The sequence below is a fragment of the Osmerus mordax genome, chromosome 12 (assembly GCF_038355195.1).
Source record: "Osmerus mordax isolate fOsmMor3 chromosome 12, fOsmMor3.pri, whole genome shotgun sequence".
NCBI lineage: Eukaryota > Metazoa > Chordata > Actinopteri > Osmeriformes > Osmeridae > Osmerus > Osmerus mordax.
This window is the reverse complement of record NC_090061.1, coordinates 15,772,566-15,795,948: the sequence shown is the minus strand read 5'-3', so window position 1 is coordinate 15,795,948 and position 23,383 is coordinate 15,772,566. Positions and strand designations below refer to the sequence as shown.

The window sequence follows — 23,383 nt, the reverse complement described above, 5'->3', positions numbered from 1 at the left end:
TTGCGCCCACTTCAGGCGTATTTGTTTCGCAACCTGCGGGTAAAAGCATGGCGAGGTATGTACAAACATGCCGCACTGAGGTAAAAGCGCAGACTGCCTGTCATGGGAACTGAAAATGGCAAATTGCGCTTTTCCGTGTCATGCATATGCATTCATGGGAGTTTTAAGGGGAAAGTGGGAGTTTCCCATAAAGAGATTGGTGGGGATGCGTAAAGTGCGCCTAATTATGTATTCTGCGGTATGTACAAAAAACGCCCGTGAAAGCGCCTCTGCGCTGTGTAAACCAGGATGCGGGTTTCCTCGTATATGCCTCCTGATGAAATGGCAGCAGTAATCCGAGCAAGACAAAGACATAGGCCAAGGAGATGAGCTGAAAGGATTTTTGCCACAAGGCTCACACTTTTTCAGTTGAGTGAACACAAAATCATTACGTGTTACAGATTAAGCAGCCATGCTTATTACAGTTACTGGAATTTGTAATTTAGGTCCAGATGGCATTTTTTTGTGTCGGTGTGGAGTTCCAGCCTTGTATAGTATTTAAATTTGCTGTTACCTCATCAATTTTGTTATCACTAAATCTTTGTTTTTGCTGTTTTGACTTTGGTCGCTGATCCATGATAGAAAGAGAGAAGGCCCATTCAATTGCGCGTTTAAATGCTCACAATTTACGGTATAGTGGGCGGAGAAAGACGCTGATTACCTGACAACCCTCTACGGACACAATGAAGCTTGAGTCGCCATTGGCTATTTTTTATTTTACTCGCCAGACTTTTTGCATGAAATGCATGAACAATTCAAGTACATTATCTGTCTGAATTATTCTTTATGTTGCATATGGATTAATAATTTTTTTTAGCAAATGGCTTTCTCTTGCTACTTGACTTCAGCCACCTCTCTAGTGCTGACAATGGTTCTTAGGACTACTGCTGAAGCTCTGGGCCTTCTGTTGAAATAAGGATCAGGTCTGAAAGGCGTGATGATGTGAGACTGCTGCAGACATCTGATTGTATTCTCTTTTGGGCACTGAAGGCTCTTTCGCAGTTGGCAGAGATGATTAGCAGAACAAGAATAATCTGAACAAGGAACAGTAATCTTAAATTGTCTTGATAACAAAAAAAAGTAGGCCTTTTAAGTGTTTTCTGCTCAGACTGGAATTGTAGCTTGTTTGCATCCATCTCTGTGCGTGACGAGTCCCGTAAAATCAAGTCGATCTTTTTGTGAGAAAAACAGAGAGGCAGTGTAGCGTTTTACCTTCCCTAGCGACCAAAAATCTAGCGACGAGCGTCAAATCTAGCGACTTTCCATTACTTTGGCAGTCTCCATTTTCATTGTTGAGCAGCAGCAAAATAACGAATTGTATGTCTGTTGTCATAGCAGCCAATCATGCTAACTCGCAGTCAAGCGACGGTGCGTCATTGAAATCTGAGCTAAACGTATTATTTGCCTCTAACTCAGTCACAGGCAAGTGAAATTGAACAATTTACTATCCATTGGCTAATTACAGATCATTTTTAGTCGCCCAGCGTGAAATTTGGTCGCATATGCAAGTGATTTACTCGCATTGTAGAGGGTTGCCTGATGAACTGCAGGTTTGGTAAATACGATGGAAACTGAAGTATCACAGCGTGCGCTTTCTGCGGGTTGGCCATGGCGCTAGGGGTGGGCGATACGGCCAAAATCTTCTATCACGGTATGAGTCATTTTATATCACGGTTACGGTATATATCACGGTATAGTAATTGTTCTGTAAATTCAATTTAAAAATGGTACAAAATAACCATACCATACTTCATCATCACACTCGACACTTATTTATTACAAACAAAAACAACTGCCTCACATGAGACAACACTTGAGTTAAAAACAAAAGACTCAAAAAAGTTAAGAGTACAAGCGTTCCGATTGGCTGAAGCGCAGTCATGCCATCCGCGTGGTGACCTACTCACAGCTCAATATGGATCCGTATTGCCCTCCGACGAAAATTTCTAAATGAGCGAATGCGATCAGTCTGAGTTTTACTATCCATATCAAACTTCGGTTTCGGCATATCAACCTCGTTAAAGCTCGGTCGATATGTTAAAGCCTCAGTTTGATATTTCCCGGCATGACGTCACTCTCAGTTAGTAAGTAGCCTTCACCAGTCATCCTTGATCAAGAATGCTAGCAACGCCACCAGTGTAATTTTACAACTATAATTTTACAGCAGGAGACATAAAACTTGAACAACAAATCAAATTGGTTACCTGCAGAATGGGTCATCAAATATATAATTAATTAGCATCGGCATGAATGTGGTCCGCTTAGTCAAAATACACTCCGTTCCGTCAGACCAACGCAAATATGCTTCAAGGTCAAACAAAAACAGCAAATCAAATAAAAGTTAAACTACAATTCTAAATATCGCAAGAATGCAATTTATATGATGGCTTATGTACAATACAACAACCAGACATTTAATTGACACGTGTAATACAAAAATATAGTATAAAAGTATACCGCAGTTGAAACAGTATAGCCAAATCTCTCCCGCTAGACACATTTCTACCGTCGCACGGTATATACCGTCATACCGCCCAGCCCTACATAACGCCACGTTTGCAAATGTACATACATGAGGGCCTGATTGTTTGGTTGGTTGTTTGATCAGTACTTTACATTTTGTGTTTAGGTTAATTGATTGGCCAATTGGTTAATCAATAGATGTTTTTACCTGACCTCACGGAACCCATCTTTACCTCACCTTAGAGTCGCAATGATGTCATCAAAGAACGCTTTGGAATGGACTGGAAGTCTGACATCACACTACGTCTGGCGGCACTGCATATCTACATCACTGTTTCCTCTGCTAGGCCTAATCAGAAGATCTCTCTCAAGCACGTTGAGTAAGTGTGTGCATGTGTGTATGCGTGCATGCGTTCAGGTGTGTGAATTCCATTAAAATTCAAATTTTATGGCTGTTTCATAAAAACATCTGCTCAAATGGCACAGATATTACTTTGTTCCTGTACCCAACTTTTCTTTTGGTATGGCAAAAGATTAAAAACGGATCTGAAAATGAATCTGAAAAAGGACTTTAGGGAAACCAAAATTATGGTTGAGGTTATTCTGACACAAGACAATCCCATTTAAAAGTAGAGTCAATGTACCTATTTAGTTTCTATGACCCCTTTCCACTTATAACTTGCCCTGCTGACTCCCACACACATATTGTACAGCTTTCTGTCTGAGGAAAACTTTGTCATTCTTGGGGTGAAAGGACAAGAGCTTACAGCAGACCTGTGCGGTGCTCCACGCAAACTCTGACCCATAATGTAGGCCTACGCACATTTTGGAGACAGTGGGAATTGGCGACGCAGATGACCATACTGTAGTCATACTGCAGAAAGTAAATGTTGTAAGAATTATACGTTTTTTTCACTCCATTTCATCATTATCATGAAGATAAAATCCAGCAGTGTTATTTGCGCTTTTACTGAGTGATAATTGTTCCATAAACACCTTGTACAATCCAACTCAAATTATAAATAAAAATTCTGCGCTGTCTCGCCATCAGATTATCCACTACGGGAGTGCAGGAGGGGGAGATGCCCCGACTGCATGGAATACAGGATAACATCACATATCCTACCTTTAGATAACTGCAGAACACAGTGTATAACTAAATATATTTATTTAATACTGTGCATATATGTTCTGTATATCATATGTCAAAAACTGGAAATACAGCCGTTAAGCTCCCGCGCAATTGCTACACTACGTCCTCGTTCATCCATCAGTCCAAACTTTAATACTGTTCATAACAAAACCGGCATGAAGAAACGTGTGTTTACCTATTAGGCTACGTTTTTGTTTTCAAATTGTTACCTCGCACTGTTTTTTTTTTTATTGGTGATCCCGCTCCCTCCTGCTGGCCACCAAATAGGCCTAATGTGGTTTTTCACGCCTCCACCCGCCTACAAGTAGGCTATTTCAATGTCCTAACTGAGAAGTTGCGCCTTTTCGTTCTTTTCCCACCTGATGCCATGATTCACCATAACGTTACGTAAGAACAATCGCATGCCAGGGCCATTAATATACTGGATCAGCATTCATGAGGTGCTTTGCATTGACTATTAATGTTTAAAAATGGGCGTGTTCAGAGCAGGGTAAGATGCTGATTCACGTGGGTAATCTGTGATATATAAAGGGAACATTACTTACAAGTGTGTGTACGCAATTCAAGTCTGAATTTATTTGGCCGTATGCCATTTTAGGCTTTTGGACGTACGTACACTTTTAGTATGAATCCTACGCACTGTTTTATAAATGACACCCCTGGCCATTTTACAACCCCCGAGCTGTCCCAGTTCGGCCCGCGTGAGGTAAATCAAAAATTAAAAATAAATAAATGTGTTAAGCGGTAGGAAATCTGTAGTCCTGAAAGACTACAGTGATCAGGCGATTTACATATGCGCTAATGCAGCCTCACCGACAGGAGTTAAGCTGCAGACCCTGATCACCTGTCAGCTGTCCTTCGCATCAGACATTCAACCAGACTTCAAAGCACTTGTTCAACCCAAGACAGACTGGATTTTTCACACTGACTGAGAAAAACTGAACTGGAAAACATCAAAAGCACTTATTGCTTTTGTATAAAGTTAATCAATTGCTGGTCTTAAATATCCATCTTATGTATTTTCGTGAAGGTTTAAAGGTATGTTAAAAAAATTAAATGACACTTTTGACATTTTCATAGCCTTATTGTAACATGTAATACCAGTAGCAGCTCAAAACCATATAATGTACTGTTTTCTATAAAGTAATCAAATTCATATTGAGCAGAATTAAGTTCAGCCTATTGTTCGGCCTGCCACAACGGTCCCAATTTCTCATGTGGCCCTTCGGGGAAATTAATTGCCAACCCCTGGCTTAGAGTCAAATAAAGCATCTCTCGTATTCTCGAGGAGAAAGACTGAGATTTTTTTCCAGTCTCTTGTTATTGTATCCTGATGTCTATATGTCTGCCTCCCTATCTCTTTTGTCAGGAAAGAGTGGGGCCTTGAGCCTTTTCTCCCTCTCACTCTGCTGCCAACAGTCAAGGAGAAAAATGTGTGTAAGACACTGTCCCAGCTTCTCAAGACCTACCAACACCCACCTCCCTCTGGCAACAAGGTGTCTGTACTTTCCTCCACTCGCACAAAAACATCAAATTGTCATCCATTGTGAAGGCTGTTTTCATGTTCAGGATTATGGAGCAGTGGAACAGTGGGAAGTAGTATGAATAGGTTGATTATTCTTTGCTGTGATGTTACATTACATTAGCGAGCATACAGTCAGATTCTTGCATATGATATTGACACTTTGATGCATTTCTGTATAAGCAGGGGTTGTATCCATCTTTCATATGCTATCACACTCTCTTTGGCACTTCCTGCTTTAGAACTGTCTGTGTGGGTAAACAATGCCCCCAAGAGAATATATATGGTACTACAATAAACATGTGTCAGATTCAGCCTCTCGTTCTCTCTGCTCCAATCTATTAACAGGTGCCTCCACTCCAGGGGAAGCTGCAGTACATGCGTGTGCTCAACGACCTTCCCCCTTTTGGAGGACTGCTTTTCTACACTGTTGGCCTGGTAACTGCCAAAAACGTCTACTTATGTCCATATCAGGAAATCCTTTAGAACAATACTCCATGGGCATATATATCTGACACAACTGCACAGCTTTGAAACCCTTGGGTACCCATCCTACAACTCTACTGTAATTGCAGACGCAACTTATAGCACACATGTATTATTGTGCTCTTAATACTCGGCTAATTTAACTCAAATACCCTGGCAACACCTGCATTAAAGGGGTAATTGACTGATTTTTGTGGTATTTCACACTGTCTCCGAATAGGGTATGTAACATTGGTTGGGCTTAAAATGGCCCGGGTACTGTTCTATGCGCCCTGATGCACCCTGTGAAATAGCCCTGGAATAAAACAAGATGTTTTCTCCCTTTTATGGAATGCTCATAAATATGTAGATGAGCTGCACGCTGATTGGTTGCTTTACAACGAGTGAAGCTACGGGGCAAAGAGACTTGAAATAAAAATGTACATATAAATCTATTGTGTCTACACAACACTGTTTTAAACAAATTGACTAGATATCATTTGAAATGATAACGTTAGTTGTTTCCACTTCTGTTGTCGAAGCAAATGGGATCGACTTAGGTAGGTAACAATACAGCTTACCAACCAAACTATCGTAATTCAACTTAGCTTCATTTAGCTCTAGCTGTCTTGCTGAGAAATAAAATAAATAACCTGACAAAGATCTGGACAAACATGCATCATGAATTGTATATTTACATGACAACACGGGTTATTACAGTCAGGAACATGAAATAATGTTAGCCCCATTGCCAATAAACTAAACCATCACACATTCTACCTATGCTAGATACAGGCAGGATGCATTAGCATTGCTAATAACTATTAGCGACAAAATCATACCACAGCTTGCGGTTGTGATGAACATAAGGTCGGAACAGCACCTGTTTTCAGTAACAGGTTCATAGAAAATCCTGCTTTACATTGTCCCAGGTTTTCAAAACTGTCCTCGGTGAAATGGTTCGAGCAAATGTGTAATTGAGGGTCAAACTGCACAGTGATCTTTTCATCATACAAACATCACAGCCCGTCGAGTGTTTGGTTCCTTGGGAAGACTCTGAAAAGTGTCAGCATTCCCTGTACAGCCTGGAACACTGCATTTACGACCGTAGTCCATTTTCAATATCCTTGAAAAACGTTCTTCTTTGTAATTCCGTGGAAATACACAGATCAGCGCGCCGCAAATTTGGGGGCGTGGGAAAGGTACAGACGAGAGCCAAAAAAGGTAGAGGCACATTTGTGACGTCACAAATGTGGCTTTTTTCGAAACCGACCGTTTTACAGCTGCAGTTTCAAATTGTGAGATTTGGATAGGAAAGAGATTTCAATGGACTTTGAGATTCACTGTTACCCCCTTTCCACAAAAGTGAACCGGGAGCCATTTCGGAGCTGGTTCAAGAACGGAGCCTTCTAAGAACAAGTTTGCTTTTCCACGGGCAAGAGAGCCACCACAGAGCCACTTCATTACGTCACTGTATACATCTCATCTTTCCCAGCAACACTAGTGCGACAGCGCCAAACACAAAGCAGAGCCCGTCTAAAGGCTGTTTATCAATCCTAAGAATGCAAGGTTGAGATGCGTGTTTTCTTGGCTATTGCGCAATACCCTTGACTCGCAGCAGTATGAAAACACTGGCATTATCAGCGCAACATTTTATAAACTTTTGCTGTATACAGGGTTTTTCATGCATAGAGAACATTTTGGCGCGCGCCAAAGCCGTTTTCCCGAGTGCCAATGACAAATCCCGAGCGCCAAAGGCCAAAAAAAGTCTGCGATGAAGAAAAGAAAAAGCTGTGTTCATCACGCGTGCAATGCATGTCAGCGAATATGTTCTCAATAGTATGTTTCAAGTAGGCTACAGCCGAACCCTCATTCTGTTTTGATCAATAGTAATCGGGTTGATAAGCGTGTCTTCTTGTCTGATCAATACGCAACTGTGAGGTGCGCGAATGGACAGAGTGGCCACTAAACTGTCGTTCCGCTGCGAGGGCCAGCCCAACGTGCACGAATACACCTGTACAAATGCAAATGAAATTTCCACTCAAAATGCTGACAAAAGTTTGATTCACGATTTCAAACGCAGCCTTCATTGGTATTCTTAACCTGGAATGATAATATATAGTGCAGTGTTTCCTCTATGGCTAAATTTCTGCCACCATGGTATCAGAAATCAGGCTGTACAAAATTATAGGCCGTCTATCAGCAGTGATTGTTAGAGTGCATGTCGGAGAATTGCACGGACACGCGCTTCACACCGCAGTTGAGATTGCGTGTGTGCGTCCATGAGAACTGTAAGTGGTATAACAAATTTTGTCAGTTCATTTAAGCCTGTTATTGTATAAGTCTATAGTTCTTGCAAAGATGCAAAACACCTGGGAAAAATACATTGATTAGAAAAAAGAAGAAAAAGGATATACAGTTAGGTCCATAAGTATTTGGACATTGACACAATTTTCATCATTTTGGCTCTGTATACCACCACAATGGATTTGAAATGAAACAATCAAGATGTGCTTTAAGTGCAGACTTTCAGCTTTAATTTCAGGGTATTTACATCCAAATCAGGTGAACGGTGTAGGATCTACAATACATTTTATATGTGGCCCCCCACTTTTTAAGGGACCAAAAGTAATTGGACAATTGGCTGCTCAGCTGTTCCATGGCCAGGTGTATGTTATTCCCTCATAAAGGGAGTTCGTTATTTCATTGACAAGGAGCAGATAAAAGGTCTAGAGTTCATTTCAAGTATGGTATTTGTGTTTGGAATCTGTTGCTGTCAACTCTCAATATGAAGTCCAAAGAGCTGTCACCATCAGTGAAGCAAGCCATCGTTAGGCTGAAAAATCAAAACAAACCTATCAGAGAGATAGCAAAAACATTAGGTGTGGCCAAATCAACTGTTTGGTACATTCTTAAAAAGAAAGAACGCACTGGTGAGCTCAGCAACACCAAAAGACCCGGAAGACCACGGAAAACAACTGTGGTGGATGACAGAAGAATTCTTTCCCTGGTGAAGAAAAACCCATTCACAACAGTTGGCCAGATCAAGAACACTCTCCAGGAGGTAGGCGTATCTGTGTCAAAGTCAACAATTAAGAGAAGACTTCACCAGAGTAAATACAGAGGATGTTTACACCACAAGATGTAAACCATTGGTGAGTCTCAAAAACAGGAAGACCAGATTAGAGTTTGCCAAAAAACATCTAAAAGAGCCTGTACAGTTCTGGAACAACATCCTATGGACAGATGAGACCAAGATCAACTTGTACCAGAATGATGGGAAGAGAAGAGTATGGAGAAGGGAAGGAACTGCTCACGATCCAAAGCATACCACCTCATCAGTGAAGCATGGTGGAGGTAGTGTTATGGCGTGGGCATGTAGGGCTGCCAATGGAACTGGTTCCCTTGTATTTATCGATGATGTGACTGCTGACAAAAGCAGTAGGATGAATTCTGAAGTGTTTCGGGCAATATTATCTGCTCATATTCAGCCAAATGCTTCAGAACTCATAGGACGGCGCTTCACAGTGCAGATGGACAATGACCCGAAGCATACTGCGAAAGCAACCAAAGAGTTTTTTAAGGCAAAGAAGTGGAATGTTCTGCAATGGCCAAGTCAATCACCTGACCTAAATCCAATTGAGCATGCATTTCACTTGCTAAAGACAAAACTGAAGGGAGACAAAACTGCCCCAAGAACAAGCAGGAACTGAAGACAGTTGCCGTAGAGGCCTGGCAGAGCATCACCAGGGACGAAACCCAGCGTCTGGTGATGTCTATGGGTTCCAGACTTCAGGCTGTCATTGACTGCAAAGGATTTGCAACCAAGTATTAAAAGTGACAATTAGATTTATGATTATGTTAGTTTGTCCAATTATTTTTGGTCCCTTAAAAAGGGGGGGGGGCACATATAAAATGTGTTGTAATTCCTACACCGTTCACCTGATTTGGATGTAAATACCCTGAAATTAAAGCTGAAAGTCTGCACTTAAAGCACATCTTGATTGTTTCATTTCAAATCCATTGTGGTGGTATACAGAGCCAAAATGATGAAAATTGTGTCAATGTCCAAATACTTATGGACCTAACTGTATATATATTGAAGGATTTAAAGTATTTTGTGTCTATTCCAATATGTAATGATGGTATTCAATGACACAAATCTGTGTTCTAGAAAGAGTGGTCTGGAGTCGCAGAGGTCCCATAATATCAGCTTTAATGCAGCAGTTAGAAATCGACACGTCCAGAGCTCTGGGGTTGTCTACGTTTCCCTACCCGCAACAGAGTTTGGGTTGGTTCACGAAGTCCAACTGGCTATCTTTCCCTGCCCCAGCATATAATATACAGTGTAATTAAAACAGAAAGATGAAAAGAGGGTTGAGCTTGTTCTCTCGTGCATCAGGGAGTTGTTCTTGCCTACGCGTCCCACCTGCTCGGGTGCCATCTCCACCCAGTTTCAAGGTTGTTTCTGAAAATGAAGAGATAGAGACACAAAGAACAGCCTGCTTCCCACACTCAGTGTGAGACCCTATGAGCACACTTCTAAGTTTCATAAGACATAACTTTAATAAGCACAATATATTCTTTAATCCCTCTTTTGATCTCTGAAAACACCAGAGATCAATCAACATAGCCCGGACCAACCACCGCCTCCTCCTCCTGGTCAGCCAGCCCCAGTAACGGCATTTGGAACCCCGTCTTTGGGTTCTCCACAGCCGAGACAATTATCCGGTTGCACAGGGACCTTGAATGGTCCTATCCATAAATGTAGAACAGGCTTCCCCGAACATCTGATGATGTATTGGGGCAGGTGGGGCAGGGTCTCCAAGGGGAAGGGGTAGATCATCCAGTGAGACAGGGTCTCCAGGGGAATGGGGCCTTAGAACAGGGGTTGTATATCCAAAGGTAGTCCCCGAGTCAGACCCGCCGGTCTGACTCGTCCTGAAGCAGAAAAGAGTTACAGTCCCAACATCTCCTTATCTCCCATGATCAAGCAGTAACTGAGTCAAATGAGATGAGATGCGAACAGTCGAACACCAATGATTAAACACAGATATTGAAATCAAGAACCCATTTGAGGATTTAAAGTGGATATTTTTTAAGTTCAAATAAATCCCTCCTTTCACACCCTTTTAGGGTGTGACAACAAAACAAATTTAAAAATATCCCATTACTGATTACACAATGTTGACATACAAATCAACAATAATGTTGAGACTATCCAGCGTTATGGCCTAGTGGTGAGGACACAGTGGGAAAACCCTGATGTTATAGGGGAAAACCCACCGTCACTCCACAGAGTGGACATTCGACATCCATGTATCCACGGCAGACCTGGACATGCTCACAGGCCCCCTTCACCACATACATACAACTTTAGCCAAGCTTTTAGAATTGTAATAAAATAAACTAAATTCGAAACAAATAGAAAAACCAGAAATTAGACAGGATATTTTAAAGTTTTCATAAGATCCCTCCTTTCATTGATAAATTTAATCAATACCCAATCTCCTCGTTTGACTCCTCCACTCTTTTGTTAACTGCTTCACCTGGAACAGAATTTAGCAGAAGACATCTCTTTTCTCGTGAGCATTAGGTTTAAGTTGTGGAATTATGATCTTCCATAATTCAATTCAAATGTTGTTAATGCATCTGGTACAGGACTGGGAAAGATTTCAATCCACTGTAAACATATCTATAATTACCAGGCAGTATTGACCCTTCAGTTTTCTTATTGTTGAGCAAACACATGTAACAGCATCTAATAAGACAATACATCATCATTTGATATTCAACTCCTATTAGTCATGCCTAGAAATTCCTGTTTCTTTGTTCCCTTCTTTAGAAAATCAACTGTTAGTCTAATTTCTTTCACTCCCAAAAACTTTTTCTGTCTTTTAAAACAGTTAAGTTTAAGACCTATATTGTTTTAGATTCTCTATTTGACCAAATCACCTCTTTTTATCAAAGATATGATAAAAGCAATTTTCATTATGTCAAACCAGAATCCGTATGCTTCTTAAATGAAATATAGACCAAATAATGTTCTTAATGTAGCTATTAACCAAACATTTTTCCCAGCTATATTTTCTATAAAGGTCAGATAGGTAGAACTTCATAACTTGTTTTGCTGCAGTTCAAAACAAGCCAATTATCTCAAACCATCATAACCACAATTTATCAGACTTGATGAGTCTTCCCAAATTATTTCAGAACTGAATGTTATAATAACCCTCTTCATGCACTAATGCCATTTATTAATACAACATTATCACAGCCTAACTGTTTATCCCAAATAGTATGCCAGGCTCTGATAAAACTCTCAAATAAAACTTAAAACCAAATTACAATTAAACTCCAAATAAAAATACATTTAGTTTTTTCTCTTGCTAATTTTTAGCCAAATTACATCTAATACCTTTATCAAAAACCTCTTAAAAACCGTAGATTTTACTATTTACCATGATCCTCTCTAAACCAATCTTTTATGTAACTTTCTAATTGCTTCCTCATAATTTTCCACATACATTTCCTCAAACCATTCTTTGACCAACACAGCTGGTTAGCGTTTACCGTCTATTCACTTAATTTTGCTCTAGTATAACTCTTCCAATTATATTAGAACCAATTTATGAACCAGGGGTATACCCTCTGGGATAACCTTTGTAAGATCTCAACGTAAAGGGACTCTTTTAGCCCCCACCTTTCCTCTGGATTTCTGTAACTTCTTGGTCAAAGAAAAAAAAACACACCACACTCCTCTCTATTTTTATTCAACACAATTTGACTCCACACAAATATGACTCGTTCAGGGACTGTAACCCTCTTGTACCGGAGAGGACAACGAAAAGAAAAGACACACCACACTCCTCTCTATTTTTATTCAACACAATCTGACTCCACACAAATATTACTTGTTTAGAGACTCTAACTATTTTGAGGACACTTAACCTCAGGGAATTTAACAATTTTGAGGAAACTTAACCTCAGGGACTGTAACCTTTTGGAGGACACTTAACCTCTTTGAGGACACTTAACCTCAGGGAATTTAAGTATTTTGAGGACACTTAACCTCTTTGAGGACACTTAACCTCAGGGACTTTGACAGTTTTGAGGACACTTAACCTCAGGGACTGTAACCCTTTTGAGGACACTTAACCTCAGGGACTTTGACAGTTTTGAGGACACTTAACCTCAGGGACTGTAACCCTTTTGAGGACACTTAACCTCTTTGAGGACACTTAACCTCAGGGACTTTAACAGTTTTGAGTACACTTAACCTCAGGGACTGTAACCCTTTTGAGGACACTTAACCTCTTTGAGGACACTTAACCTCAGGGACTTTAACAGTTTTGAGGACACTTAACCTCTTTGAGGACACTTAACCTCAGGTACTTTAACCCTTTTGAGGACACTTAACCTCAGGGACTTTGACAGTTTTGAGGACACTTAACCTCAGGGACTGTAACCCTTTTGAGGACACTTAACCTCTTTGAGGACACTTAACCTCAGGGACTTTAACCGTTTTGAGGACACTTAACCTCTTTGAGGACACTTAACCTCAGGGACTTTAACCCTTTTGAGGACACTTAACCTCTTTGAGGACACTTAACCTCAGGGACTTTAACCCTTTTGAGGACACTTAACCTCTTTGAGGACACTTAACCTCATGGACTTTAACAATTTTGAGGACACTTAACCTCTTTGAGGACACTTAACCTCAGGGAATTTAACTATTTTGAATCATAAAAAAGGTTAATTTCCCACTGTTGAATTGACTAGGTACGATGAAACATAGTAATCGTCAGTTACGAATAGCAGTACTTTGAATTAACAGGTGTCTGCTTACCTTTTTTTATGTTGAGGCGCCTCTGACGATTACGTCTGCCTCCTCGTACCGGTGTATGGGTCTCTCTCCCGATCCGTCGGTCGGGCCGGAACCCTCTGGACTCCCTCTTTTCAGCGTCGGGGTCACCAGTTGAAGGATTTAAAGTATTTTGTGTCTATTCCAATATGTAATGATGGTTTTCAATGACACAAATCTGTGTTCTAGAAAGAGTGGTCTGGAGTCGCAGAGGTCCCATAATATCAGCTTTAATGCAGCAGTTAGAAATCAACACGTCCAGAGCTCTGGGGCTGTCTACGTTTCCCTACCCGCAACCAGCCCAAACCCGAGTTTGGGCTGGTTGATAAAACGCAGCAACTACTGTCTGCACTGCACTGCGATGCTATCTTAGTTATCGAAAAGTCTGAGCAAATTTACAAATTAGCGGTTTCATCAATAAAATAACATTTTCAGCAACTACACTGCCCACTTCTCGTTACATTTTAAGTCAGATGCTGATTTACAAGTACCGTTTAGCTGAAATATGAATTGTAAAAACTTAGCAATGGCAGTCAAAGGATTCTGTTCGTCTTGTTGGTCACGGTAACCCCGCCCCAAGCGGTTCTTACTTGGTTCCCAATCTAGTCCAGCTTCGAAGTGGTGCTACTTGCGAACCACTTACGAACCAATTTTCCGGTTCTCAGTCTGTCGAAAGAACTGGTTCGCGATTAAGCACTGGCTCCGAACCGGCACCCAAAATGAGTTGGTGGAAAAGGGGTATGTATGTCCATTTTACCCACCGAACTGTCGTTATTCAACTATGACAAGGTAAACTTGGTTTTGCAGTCAATGACCCCTTTAAAGTCGTTCCACTGTGCTGTGAGTCACAAGGATTGCATTTTATATCTACAGTATCCCTAGGGAAAACTCTTGAGCAAGTTTGTGAGCTAGTTTTCCAGTTTTTGTACTGTATTCCTTCATCAATTCTATAAGCCCTTTTTGTTTAACCTTTTTGTCTGCATGTGACCCCTTCTTTTAAGGATGAGAAGCAGTCAGCTACAACACTGTTGGTGGGTCCGAGACATGGCATCAGTCATGTGATAGATCTGAAGAACAACCTGACCACAGTTCTGACCGAGTTCAGCCGGGTCACTAAGGTCCAGTTGTACCGGGAGAACCAGGGAGTAGCTCGGGTTGAGGTAGCCATCCACGAGGCCAAGGTAACACTTACACATGCAAACACACACAGTTTCAAGCAAAGTTATTTTACTAGCTTTAAGGTACAGCTACCTGAATCCTTGTAGAACCTTATGTAGCTAATGTTTTAGTCGGATAGAATTATTCTGGATCTTGAAAGAACATTGTCATCATCACAGGCAGTGCTTATTACTCGTGTCCTAAGCAGTTCCTCGATGTGTTTTCTCCTCCTTTGCCCTCCCTCCAGCCCCTTGTTCTGCTTATGGAGTGGCCTGATGCCAGTAACTTTGCCTGCCTCATTTCTGGATACCACAAGCTGTTTGTTGACCCCAAAAAGACCATCTACTTCAGGACACCTGGTCAGTCTTACATGATCAAGGCAGGTATGGTAGTTGTCACCTCCTTGATTTTTAGCAATGTTTATATGGGATCAAACTAAGACTCGCTAAACACTCTCTGAATACAAAACGAACACAGAGGCACAGTACTCTAGTTCTGAACTGAACTCTGGTTCTCTCAAATCTAAATTTGTAAGATAATATTTGTAAGATTAGCTGTATATTTTAATATGAACATACCATACAATTTTCAGGGCACTGAATTGGATTAAAACTGCATCAGTATTCAAAGGGTGTTGTAATTCTGTTTGCTTTGGCTACATCATAAACATTTATATATGTGTTTATCGTCATACTAATGTTGATAAGTATTGTGAGGCTACAGTGTGTACTTCATAGACATCTGGCATTAAGTCCTCTCAGCCTGCCCAAACTTTGATACATCGCATGCAAGCCATTTTAGTGCAGCTTCCCTCTGTCTACTCTACTCTGCTCAATCTTTACCTGGACTAAGTTTCTGCTGCATTTGCATCCATACCTGGACCACAAACAATAACAACTGTAACCATGGAAATGCATCCCATAGTTTCTCTGCTGTCGTTCTTCTCCCTCCTCGTCATCTCAACTTTAGCTTCCAGCATTCATCTCTCTGAAAGTACTTTTCTTTATGTGGCTATCAACCGCCATGCTCTGTTTTGCTCTACAATGCAGAACGTCACTCCACCCACCACCACATGCGACTGTCTACCTCTCAACCTCTCAACTGCTCTGACCATTCTGTCCTCAGATTACAGAAGCTCCCACCATGCCCACCCTCGCTCTGGAGCATTGTCTGGCTCCTCATCCAGTGGCGGTCGGCGCCCGGAGGAGCGGGATCAAAGAGATGCAGGGGGGTCGCAGAGAGTTGTGGCCCCTGTGGAGCCCCAACACCTTGGCCTCTGCCACATCCATCTGCGAGAGCATCAGCAGCTCCAACAGCTGCAGACACAGACCGAGACCGAACTTGACATCAACCAGAACCTAATTTCCCAAAATCCTCCTCCTCTACCAGGACGGCCACGAACCAAGTCAGATCCGACCCTTAAGAGTACAGAGGCTATTGCAGAAGGTCCAGAGAGTCCCACAGTGGAGAATGTTGGATTCAGAACCCGGGCTCACACGCTTAGCCAATCCCAGAAGGCAACACGATTCTTCTGTGACTCCTGCAAGGCACGGTTGAAGGTGGAGGACATGACCATGATCGGTAGTGGTAGCTCGAGGAAGCACTGCTCCAGCACCTGTGCTTCCCGTGATGGGGGGGGGGCTGTAGACCTAATGGCTTTACCGCCCCCTGGCGGAAACGAGGCAGAGGATGAGGAGGAGGCAAATGATGAGGAGGAGAAGCTACAGCCTCCAACACCTGGCATCGCGGCCCCGCCTCCTGGCTTTAGAGACAACAGTTCGGATGAGGATGACGCCAAACGAGGCAAAAAGATTGGAATTGCCTCTACTAACAGCCCATCTGTGGCCGCCACTGGCCAAGTGGCACAGGGGGCACAGATGGCACAGATCTCACAGATGCAACGAGCCTGCAACCAGCCACAGCAGGACGTGCCGGTGACATTGATAGACAACGTGACAACCAGGACAGTCCGAGACCACGCTCAGGAGCTGGATGATGCTCTTGTGTCCACCCTGCAGGCTCTGGAAGCCCTTGCTGCCTCGGAGGACTATCCTCACCACCATCAACAGCCCACCCAGACCGCAGGTCAACCCACTTAGTCATGTCAGGATTCAGGTCTCTCAGAGAGAGGGGCTAGTTTAGTCTACCTGACTCCTAGATAAGCAGATAAATATAGTCTTTACTATATATGTACAGTTGGTCATAGTCGAGTTGCCACTATATCAAATATATCCTTTCATATAGAAATATTTCTCTTAAATCTGAAATATAATTGAGTTATTTTGCCATTGTTTATGAGAACTTGTATATATGTATAACTTAACAACTGTCATTTGTAATACAGAGCTGACGTTTTGTTATTATATTGTCTTGAAGAGAGGCTATGTTTCTTCTGGATCTGAAACAAAGTCCGGATCCTTTTTACCATAAGAAATGAGAAAAATCTCATCTTTGTGTTGAACATGCTTCTGAAAAACTTGCTTCTTCTCATGTGCCACAAGATAATATATTTCAAAGTGGGGAAAGCCATTTATTTTCATACTTTCATAAAAAAAAAGACTAAAATCTAAATTGAAGATGGTCCCTCCTACTGAAAGATGAATGGTTTTCAGAAGTGTGTGGTAAACACATATCTGTAATTTAGTCTTGAGAAAAATAAATATTTGGTGAATAACCAAAGGATTAAAGAAAAAAGCTCTTTCACGTTTTGGACAAACCGTTGTGAGTCAGTCATGTGTAAATACAATTTTATTGCTTAATTTACTAAACTTAGTGTGCTTTATGTGGCTTCTCCCTGGTGACCCTGATTGTATTTTGTATTTCCTTTCTCTGCAGGTCTCATTGTGTTGGCAGCCATCACACCTGAGTCATCACTGGACTCTGGCCACGAGACCAACTCATCCGAGCTGACGGATGTATCAGAGATGGTGTCAGCTATGAAGCAGCATCAGAATCAGGCCTACTTGCTGGCCCACCACATCAACAAGGAGCGCGTCTTCTCAAGGCGAGACTTCCCTCTTGCAATCCCCAGCTGCACCACCCAAACACTAGGAGGCGGTGCTTTCTCCATGGGACAGATCCGCGCTGGCTGCCCCGCTAAAGAGGTTATCCTCAGAAAAACGGTTCCCCTGAAGACCAGCCTTGAGCAGGAAACAGCAACGGCCCAGGGTAATCTGGCATCAGACCAGGAGGGTCTCAAGACAAGTCCAGAACCAGCATCAGGCATGCAGAAGACAGATCAGAAAGCCAAGCCAGAGCCCAGCAAAGTCAGCAGCCCTAACCCTCCTATTAAGTTACTTGTGGAGCTGAAGGAATCAGACCCAGCCAAGGCTCAGACCCTCCCAGTAAGTAAAAAGCAGAAGTTGTCATTTTCTGCAGGGGGGAAACTGAGCCTAAATCTCTCTGCTGTAGGAGCCAGGGGAAAAACATTGTCACCTCCTGGCCCTGATCCCACCAGCAAAGCCTTACCTATCATCCTGTCTGTGGACAGAACATCCTCTGCCAAGATTTGCCCCACAAACATGTGCCAAGATGCCGAATCTGCCTCTAATGAGACCACAAAGCCTCCCAGCTCCAAAGACCTACTTCAAGTCGAAGACCTGTTCTGCACATGCCCTGTGCTTGCGGAGCCGGGTTCCCAACTACGATTAAAGGAACCTCAGACCCAGAAAGTGATCTTGTTTCATTCATCTTCCCCCACCGATGATGAGTGTCTAAGAGCCAAGGGGTTGCCACTGGCTGGCAGTAAAGAGAACGCAGTGAGAGCAGATATAATTGACCCCACTCTGGCTAATGCCAGCCCTCAAGTCCAAACCAAGCACTCCCCCCACTTGTCTCAGAAAACAGATAAAAAGGAAGCAGCAGACAACAAGGCAGAAAGCTCTCAGAATAAAGCTCCCACCGAGCAGCAGAAATGCACTCCCAAGTCATTACCCCTCCTGGTGGATCCCATCCATGCCAGCCATTCAGTAGATAAGGTGTCCACCCTCCCCGCCGCTGACACTAAGCAAGATGGGGGTAAGGGAAAAGCCCAGCGTAGTGCCCCGTTCCTAAGCTTTAGGAATTTGCTTTCGGCTACCTTCCCAGCAAGGATGCGAAGGGAGACAGATGAACGGCGGGCCCAGCTTCAGAAGGTTCGGCAATATGAGCTGGAGTTCCTTGAGGAGCTGCTAAAGCCAAAGTCTTCCCAAGGAGAGTATTTGCCCCAGGGCTCATCTCCAGTCGCCTCTGGGATCCCTTGCGCATGCCAGCTCCGCACAAGTCCTGTCCTGAAGGCCCCTGGCATCTCTAGGGAGCAGAGACGCAGCTGTGATTGTAAAAGGTTGTGTCGAGGCATGCGCCTCCCTGACACACCAGTAGGCTCCACTGCAGAACCTCAGCAGCACCGGGGCAGAGAGAGGAACAACTCCAAAATTCCACCAGCTGTCACCAAATCCCCTGACATCCTTGGCACCTCGAGGAAACCCCAGACCCTAGAGATCAAGACCACTCGCATCCGCTCCACCAGCCTTGAGTCCAGGGAGCTTCGAGGGGAGCAGGCCTCTTGTCTGCCGACATGCTCTTCTCGCTCAGAGTGCATAGGAGCCCCCCAGTACACAAAGCTCAAGAGGAGATATAGCATTGGAGAAGTTGAAAACAGTGACAGCATGCCACTTTATGCAGAGGTGAAACCCAAAATCAAAAGCCTGGAGAAAGAGATGGAGAGAGTTAGGGCCATGGGAGGATTGAGGCTTCCTACTCCTGTACAACCAGTCCACACTCAGTCCCAGCAGGTAGATTGTAAGGGAAAGAAGGGGGTGTTCTTCATACAAGGAGAAGAGATGCTGAGGGAGAGAGAAGGAGAGGGGGGCACGGAGGTGCTTCTGAACATACCATGCGAGGACAACGATGATCGGGAGAAATGCTGTTCCTTCTGCTTCTGCTACAGGAAGTGTGAAGCGGCAGATGAGAGCAGTGAGAAGGATGAGCTGTCCTACTCCATCCCTCTTAAGGTACTGCCAGGCATGCAGATGGACTCTGACACCCTGCCTGTGGTAAGCAAGACCTTGCAAGTGCTTAATGCAGAGGATTGCAGTGGGGATGAGGCAGAAGAGGAGGAGGAGGAGGAAGAGCCCCAGACTCAGGAGATAGACCTGAGGGCTTGTGGAACACTGGAGAGTAGCTTGGCAAGGGTGGAGGCACTGCAGGGGAAGAACTTCACCCTGCCCGATGGCTTCCTCAATGCCCAGCTGGACGCAAACGAGCTGCTCTCCATCCTACGCCAGTGCGCCAACAGTCCCCAAGTGGAAGTGGACAACCGCATCCAGCCATCTCGTATTGGCGAGTACAAGCAAGAGCTGGCAGTACGCTTCAAGGAGTTCCGGGCATCGTGCCGTCGTGTGGCAAGCGTGGAGAAGAGCCCCTCGAGGATGCTGAGCGCTGTTACTGCTAGTTTCCAAGTCCTGTGTGACCTCACCCAGACCTTTATAAAATTGGTGGGAGGGTTGCGCTCTGAGGCGCAGCGGCTGCAGCTGCTCCGGAAAGTGGAGGAGGTGGCCATAAACTACACTCTACTCTTACGTGCAGCAGAGGAGTCCATGGGAACTTCTAGCAGCCTGCCCACCAAGAGCGTCAGCCCTCAAGTCCGTATGTCTACCACAAATATGAGCTCTCTAACCCGCCCAATTAAAACCTTGCTCATCCAGTAAATACCTTAACCGTAGGGGTTGGTAGTTAGTAACAGCTATAATAGGTTGCAGATAGGGTAAGCCAAGACAGGTGCTCACCTAATCAATAACGTATTTATTGTTTACATTTTTTATGGGAAGTGCAATGATCTATCTACAGAAAATATTGCAATGCAACTGCTCCATTCCATGTTTACAAGGGATGTGGCAACCTTGTAGTGGATATTTAGGGAGCTTATGGACCAGTATTATCACCATAGCATAAAAATGGTGAGACAGCGAAACATAAGGAGCAGTGGATGCCAGAACATTGACTTTCATAAGGCTTCGTCATTTTTAGTATGTACTGTACCATTACGTTTTATCTTTTTGAGAAATAGTATACAGTTTGTGGAAACTCACAGGGTGAGAGTAATATTTGGAATATATATTGATGAGAAAGAGTATATCTATACTTACTGTCAGACATAAATGATGATGTGCTAAAATCTACTATGAGAAAAACATTAAGCAGCAAATATGTTAATTAGGTACTTCAGTGGGTTAGTAGGTCATGTGTTTGCTAGTTAGGTAACAATTTATACTATTGTGACACTAAATGGAGATCTCCTTGGTCAGGGGCACAGGTTTCATTGTATGTGAAAACGTTTTTCAAATCTGTCCCCCTCACTTTTTTAAAGAAAATTATATTTTACGGCCACATCCTCAGTTCTTAAAAAAAGCTGTCCCACCCATGTTTGAAAACAAACCTACGCCCTTGGTGTATGGCGAACTGAAAGTATTGTACTGTATTTTACAATGTTGAAAGTGCAATATAGAAAATCCACAAATCACAGTCACAGAAGACCATGCCAATCCCATTCATGTGTAGATGAGACATGAAATGAGTACAGTAGGTATTGACACTTGCTCACTGTGGAATATGTAGCAGAACATCCAACTCACTGGCCACTTAAATTCTAATTAATTGTTGCCTTTTGCCTTGGCTTTTAAACTAGAGGATTTTAAAGGATTTTACACAGAAACACAAACACACACATTGGTGGACTACACTTTGCTTAGCATCGCACTCAGTGTAAATAATTACACTTAAAAATCAAACCTTTGCACAACCTCGCTGTACAATAAATAAATAAAAATGTAAAAAACACGCATCCCCATTTTTTTTTTGCCCAAAGCTTTTTCTTATTGACAGTCTGAACTGGTGGAAATGGTTTTATATTCCATTATGTTGCATATAGGTTACTGCTGCTGATAATTTACCTGAGACTCCATGGCTAGAGGGGTTCCTCGCTATCATGTCATAAAACCTTGTTTCATAAATTTGGGTTTTAGAATCAGAAATATCTATATTTATACAGTTCTGGAAAGAATTGGGGTCAGATGGCTGAGCGGTTAGGGAGTCCGGCTATTAATCAGAAGGTTGTTGGTTGATTCCCGGCCATGCAAAATTACGTTGTGTCCTTGGGCAAGGCACTTCACCCTACTTGCCGCGGGGAGAATGTCCCTGTACTTACTGTAAGTCGCTCTGGATAAGAGTGTCTGCTAAATGACTAAATGTAAATGTAATGTAAATTAAGAGCCAACTGCACCTTTCCAAAAACATTGAGAAGGACAATTTTGTGTGAGGAACAGAAGAGGCCACTGCAAGTTTGACCCTTTTGTTCCTCACTCAAAACTTTCCTTATCTAATTATTTGGAAAGGAAAGAAAAAGGTGCAGTGGTTTCTTAATTCTTTCCAGAGCTGTATATATGTATACTCATGGCCGCGAGAACTAGGGGTGCTGAGGGTGCTGCAGCACCCCCTGCTGACAGCACGAGAATAAAAATGATACGACTTGAAAATCCATCACCGCGACACCTCCCCGCAACATTAAGCCCCCCCCCCCAGCGACCCGCTGATAAAATATGTTCCCGCGGCTATGCGTATACAGTATATCTAAGTATAATAAAATTGCTTTATATATGTGCTGTTATTCAATGTGCAATTAAGGAGATATGAAAGAAACACCCTCACAGAAACCCACAAAGTAGTTTTCTATGTATTTTAATAAAGCTAGCACGTGTGCTTATTGTCTCATTAATTCTTTTTGTCTCATCATTTTTTCATCATGATTCATTCAAAATTATGAAACAGTTAGATCAGTCCTCAAGTTAATGACCAGCTCCTTTACACATCTGTAAACCCCTTTCTGATCATTATTACATTTTCTGCAAAATGTTTAACCTTTTGTTGTATAGTTCTACCACTTATGTCGTTGCTAGCTGTCTCCCTTCAGCCTGGACTTACAGTGAAAGACACAGACTTACCAAGCTACCCTCAGTGGGAGTGAAATATACAGAATAAATTGCTAAAAGTGAGAAGGAACCTTGCCCCTTTAACTACTCACGTAAGAGAGACTTCTCATATTTTGCAATGGCGACTCCTTATAAAGCTGTTTTACCCCTTGTGCTGCCTTCGGGTCACATGACCCAAAGGTTCACAATGAACCATCGTTGTGTTTACCCAATTTTACCCAATACAAAAACAAATAAAAAGCATTTTCTTTTAACCTTCATGATGTGGGGGGTCTGAGACAGCCCGACAGTTAAAAGAAAATGCTTCACTTTGTTTTTGTATGCGGTAAAGTTGTCGCAATACGACGGTGGGTCACAATGACTGATGGGTCAGAATGACCCGAAGATAACACAAGGGTTAAGTAGACTACTGTAAGATAAGATTGGTATTCGTAGAGTTCCATGTGAGCCTGAGCTACAATTGAAATATCCAATACTTATGATGCAAAGTTCATCACTATTTTGTAAGAAAAGAGATCTGTATTGTATTACTTAGTAATATAAAAAAAAACTCCTCAAAAAAGGTTTGGAAACGTTATTTCGGTCGATTATCCCTCCCCTTTAATAATACCAATTGGTATTGTATTTTACATCGTTGGAAAGCCTGATTAGTCACCTTTACAACGAGGTACAACTTGTAAGGATCATTCATTCATGGAATGAGCAACACAGCTAACCGTATGGGTATCGGCCACAAAAGAGTTTGGCAAAATCCC

General features: G+C 42.6%; 1 protein-coding gene across 1 annotated transcript in view; it reads left to right on the top strand.

Annotated features, from left to right (window-relative positions):
- The window catches only part of frmpd3 (FERM and PDZ domain containing 3), a 73,718-nt gene extending 51,367 nt beyond the window's left edge, over window positions 1-22,351 (top strand). The window contains exons 4-10 of the mRNA XM_067247751.1: window positions 2,746-2,882; window positions 5,025-5,151; window positions 5,526-5,615; window positions 14,508-14,687; window positions 14,912-15,047; window positions 15,790-16,749; window positions 17,500-22,351. Coding sequence (XP_067103852.1) covers window positions 2,746-2,882; window positions 5,025-5,151; window positions 5,526-5,615; window positions 14,508-14,687; window positions 14,912-15,047; window positions 15,790-16,749; window positions 17,500-20,351 — 4,482 coding nt within the window. The 3' untranslated portion in view covers window positions 20,352-22,351. The remainder of the gene's footprint in view (window positions 1-2,745; window positions 2,883-5,024; window positions 5,152-5,525; window positions 5,616-14,507; window positions 14,688-14,911; window positions 15,048-15,789; window positions 16,750-17,499) is intronic.
- The last annotated feature ends 1,032 nt before the right edge of the window (window positions 22,352-23,383 follow it).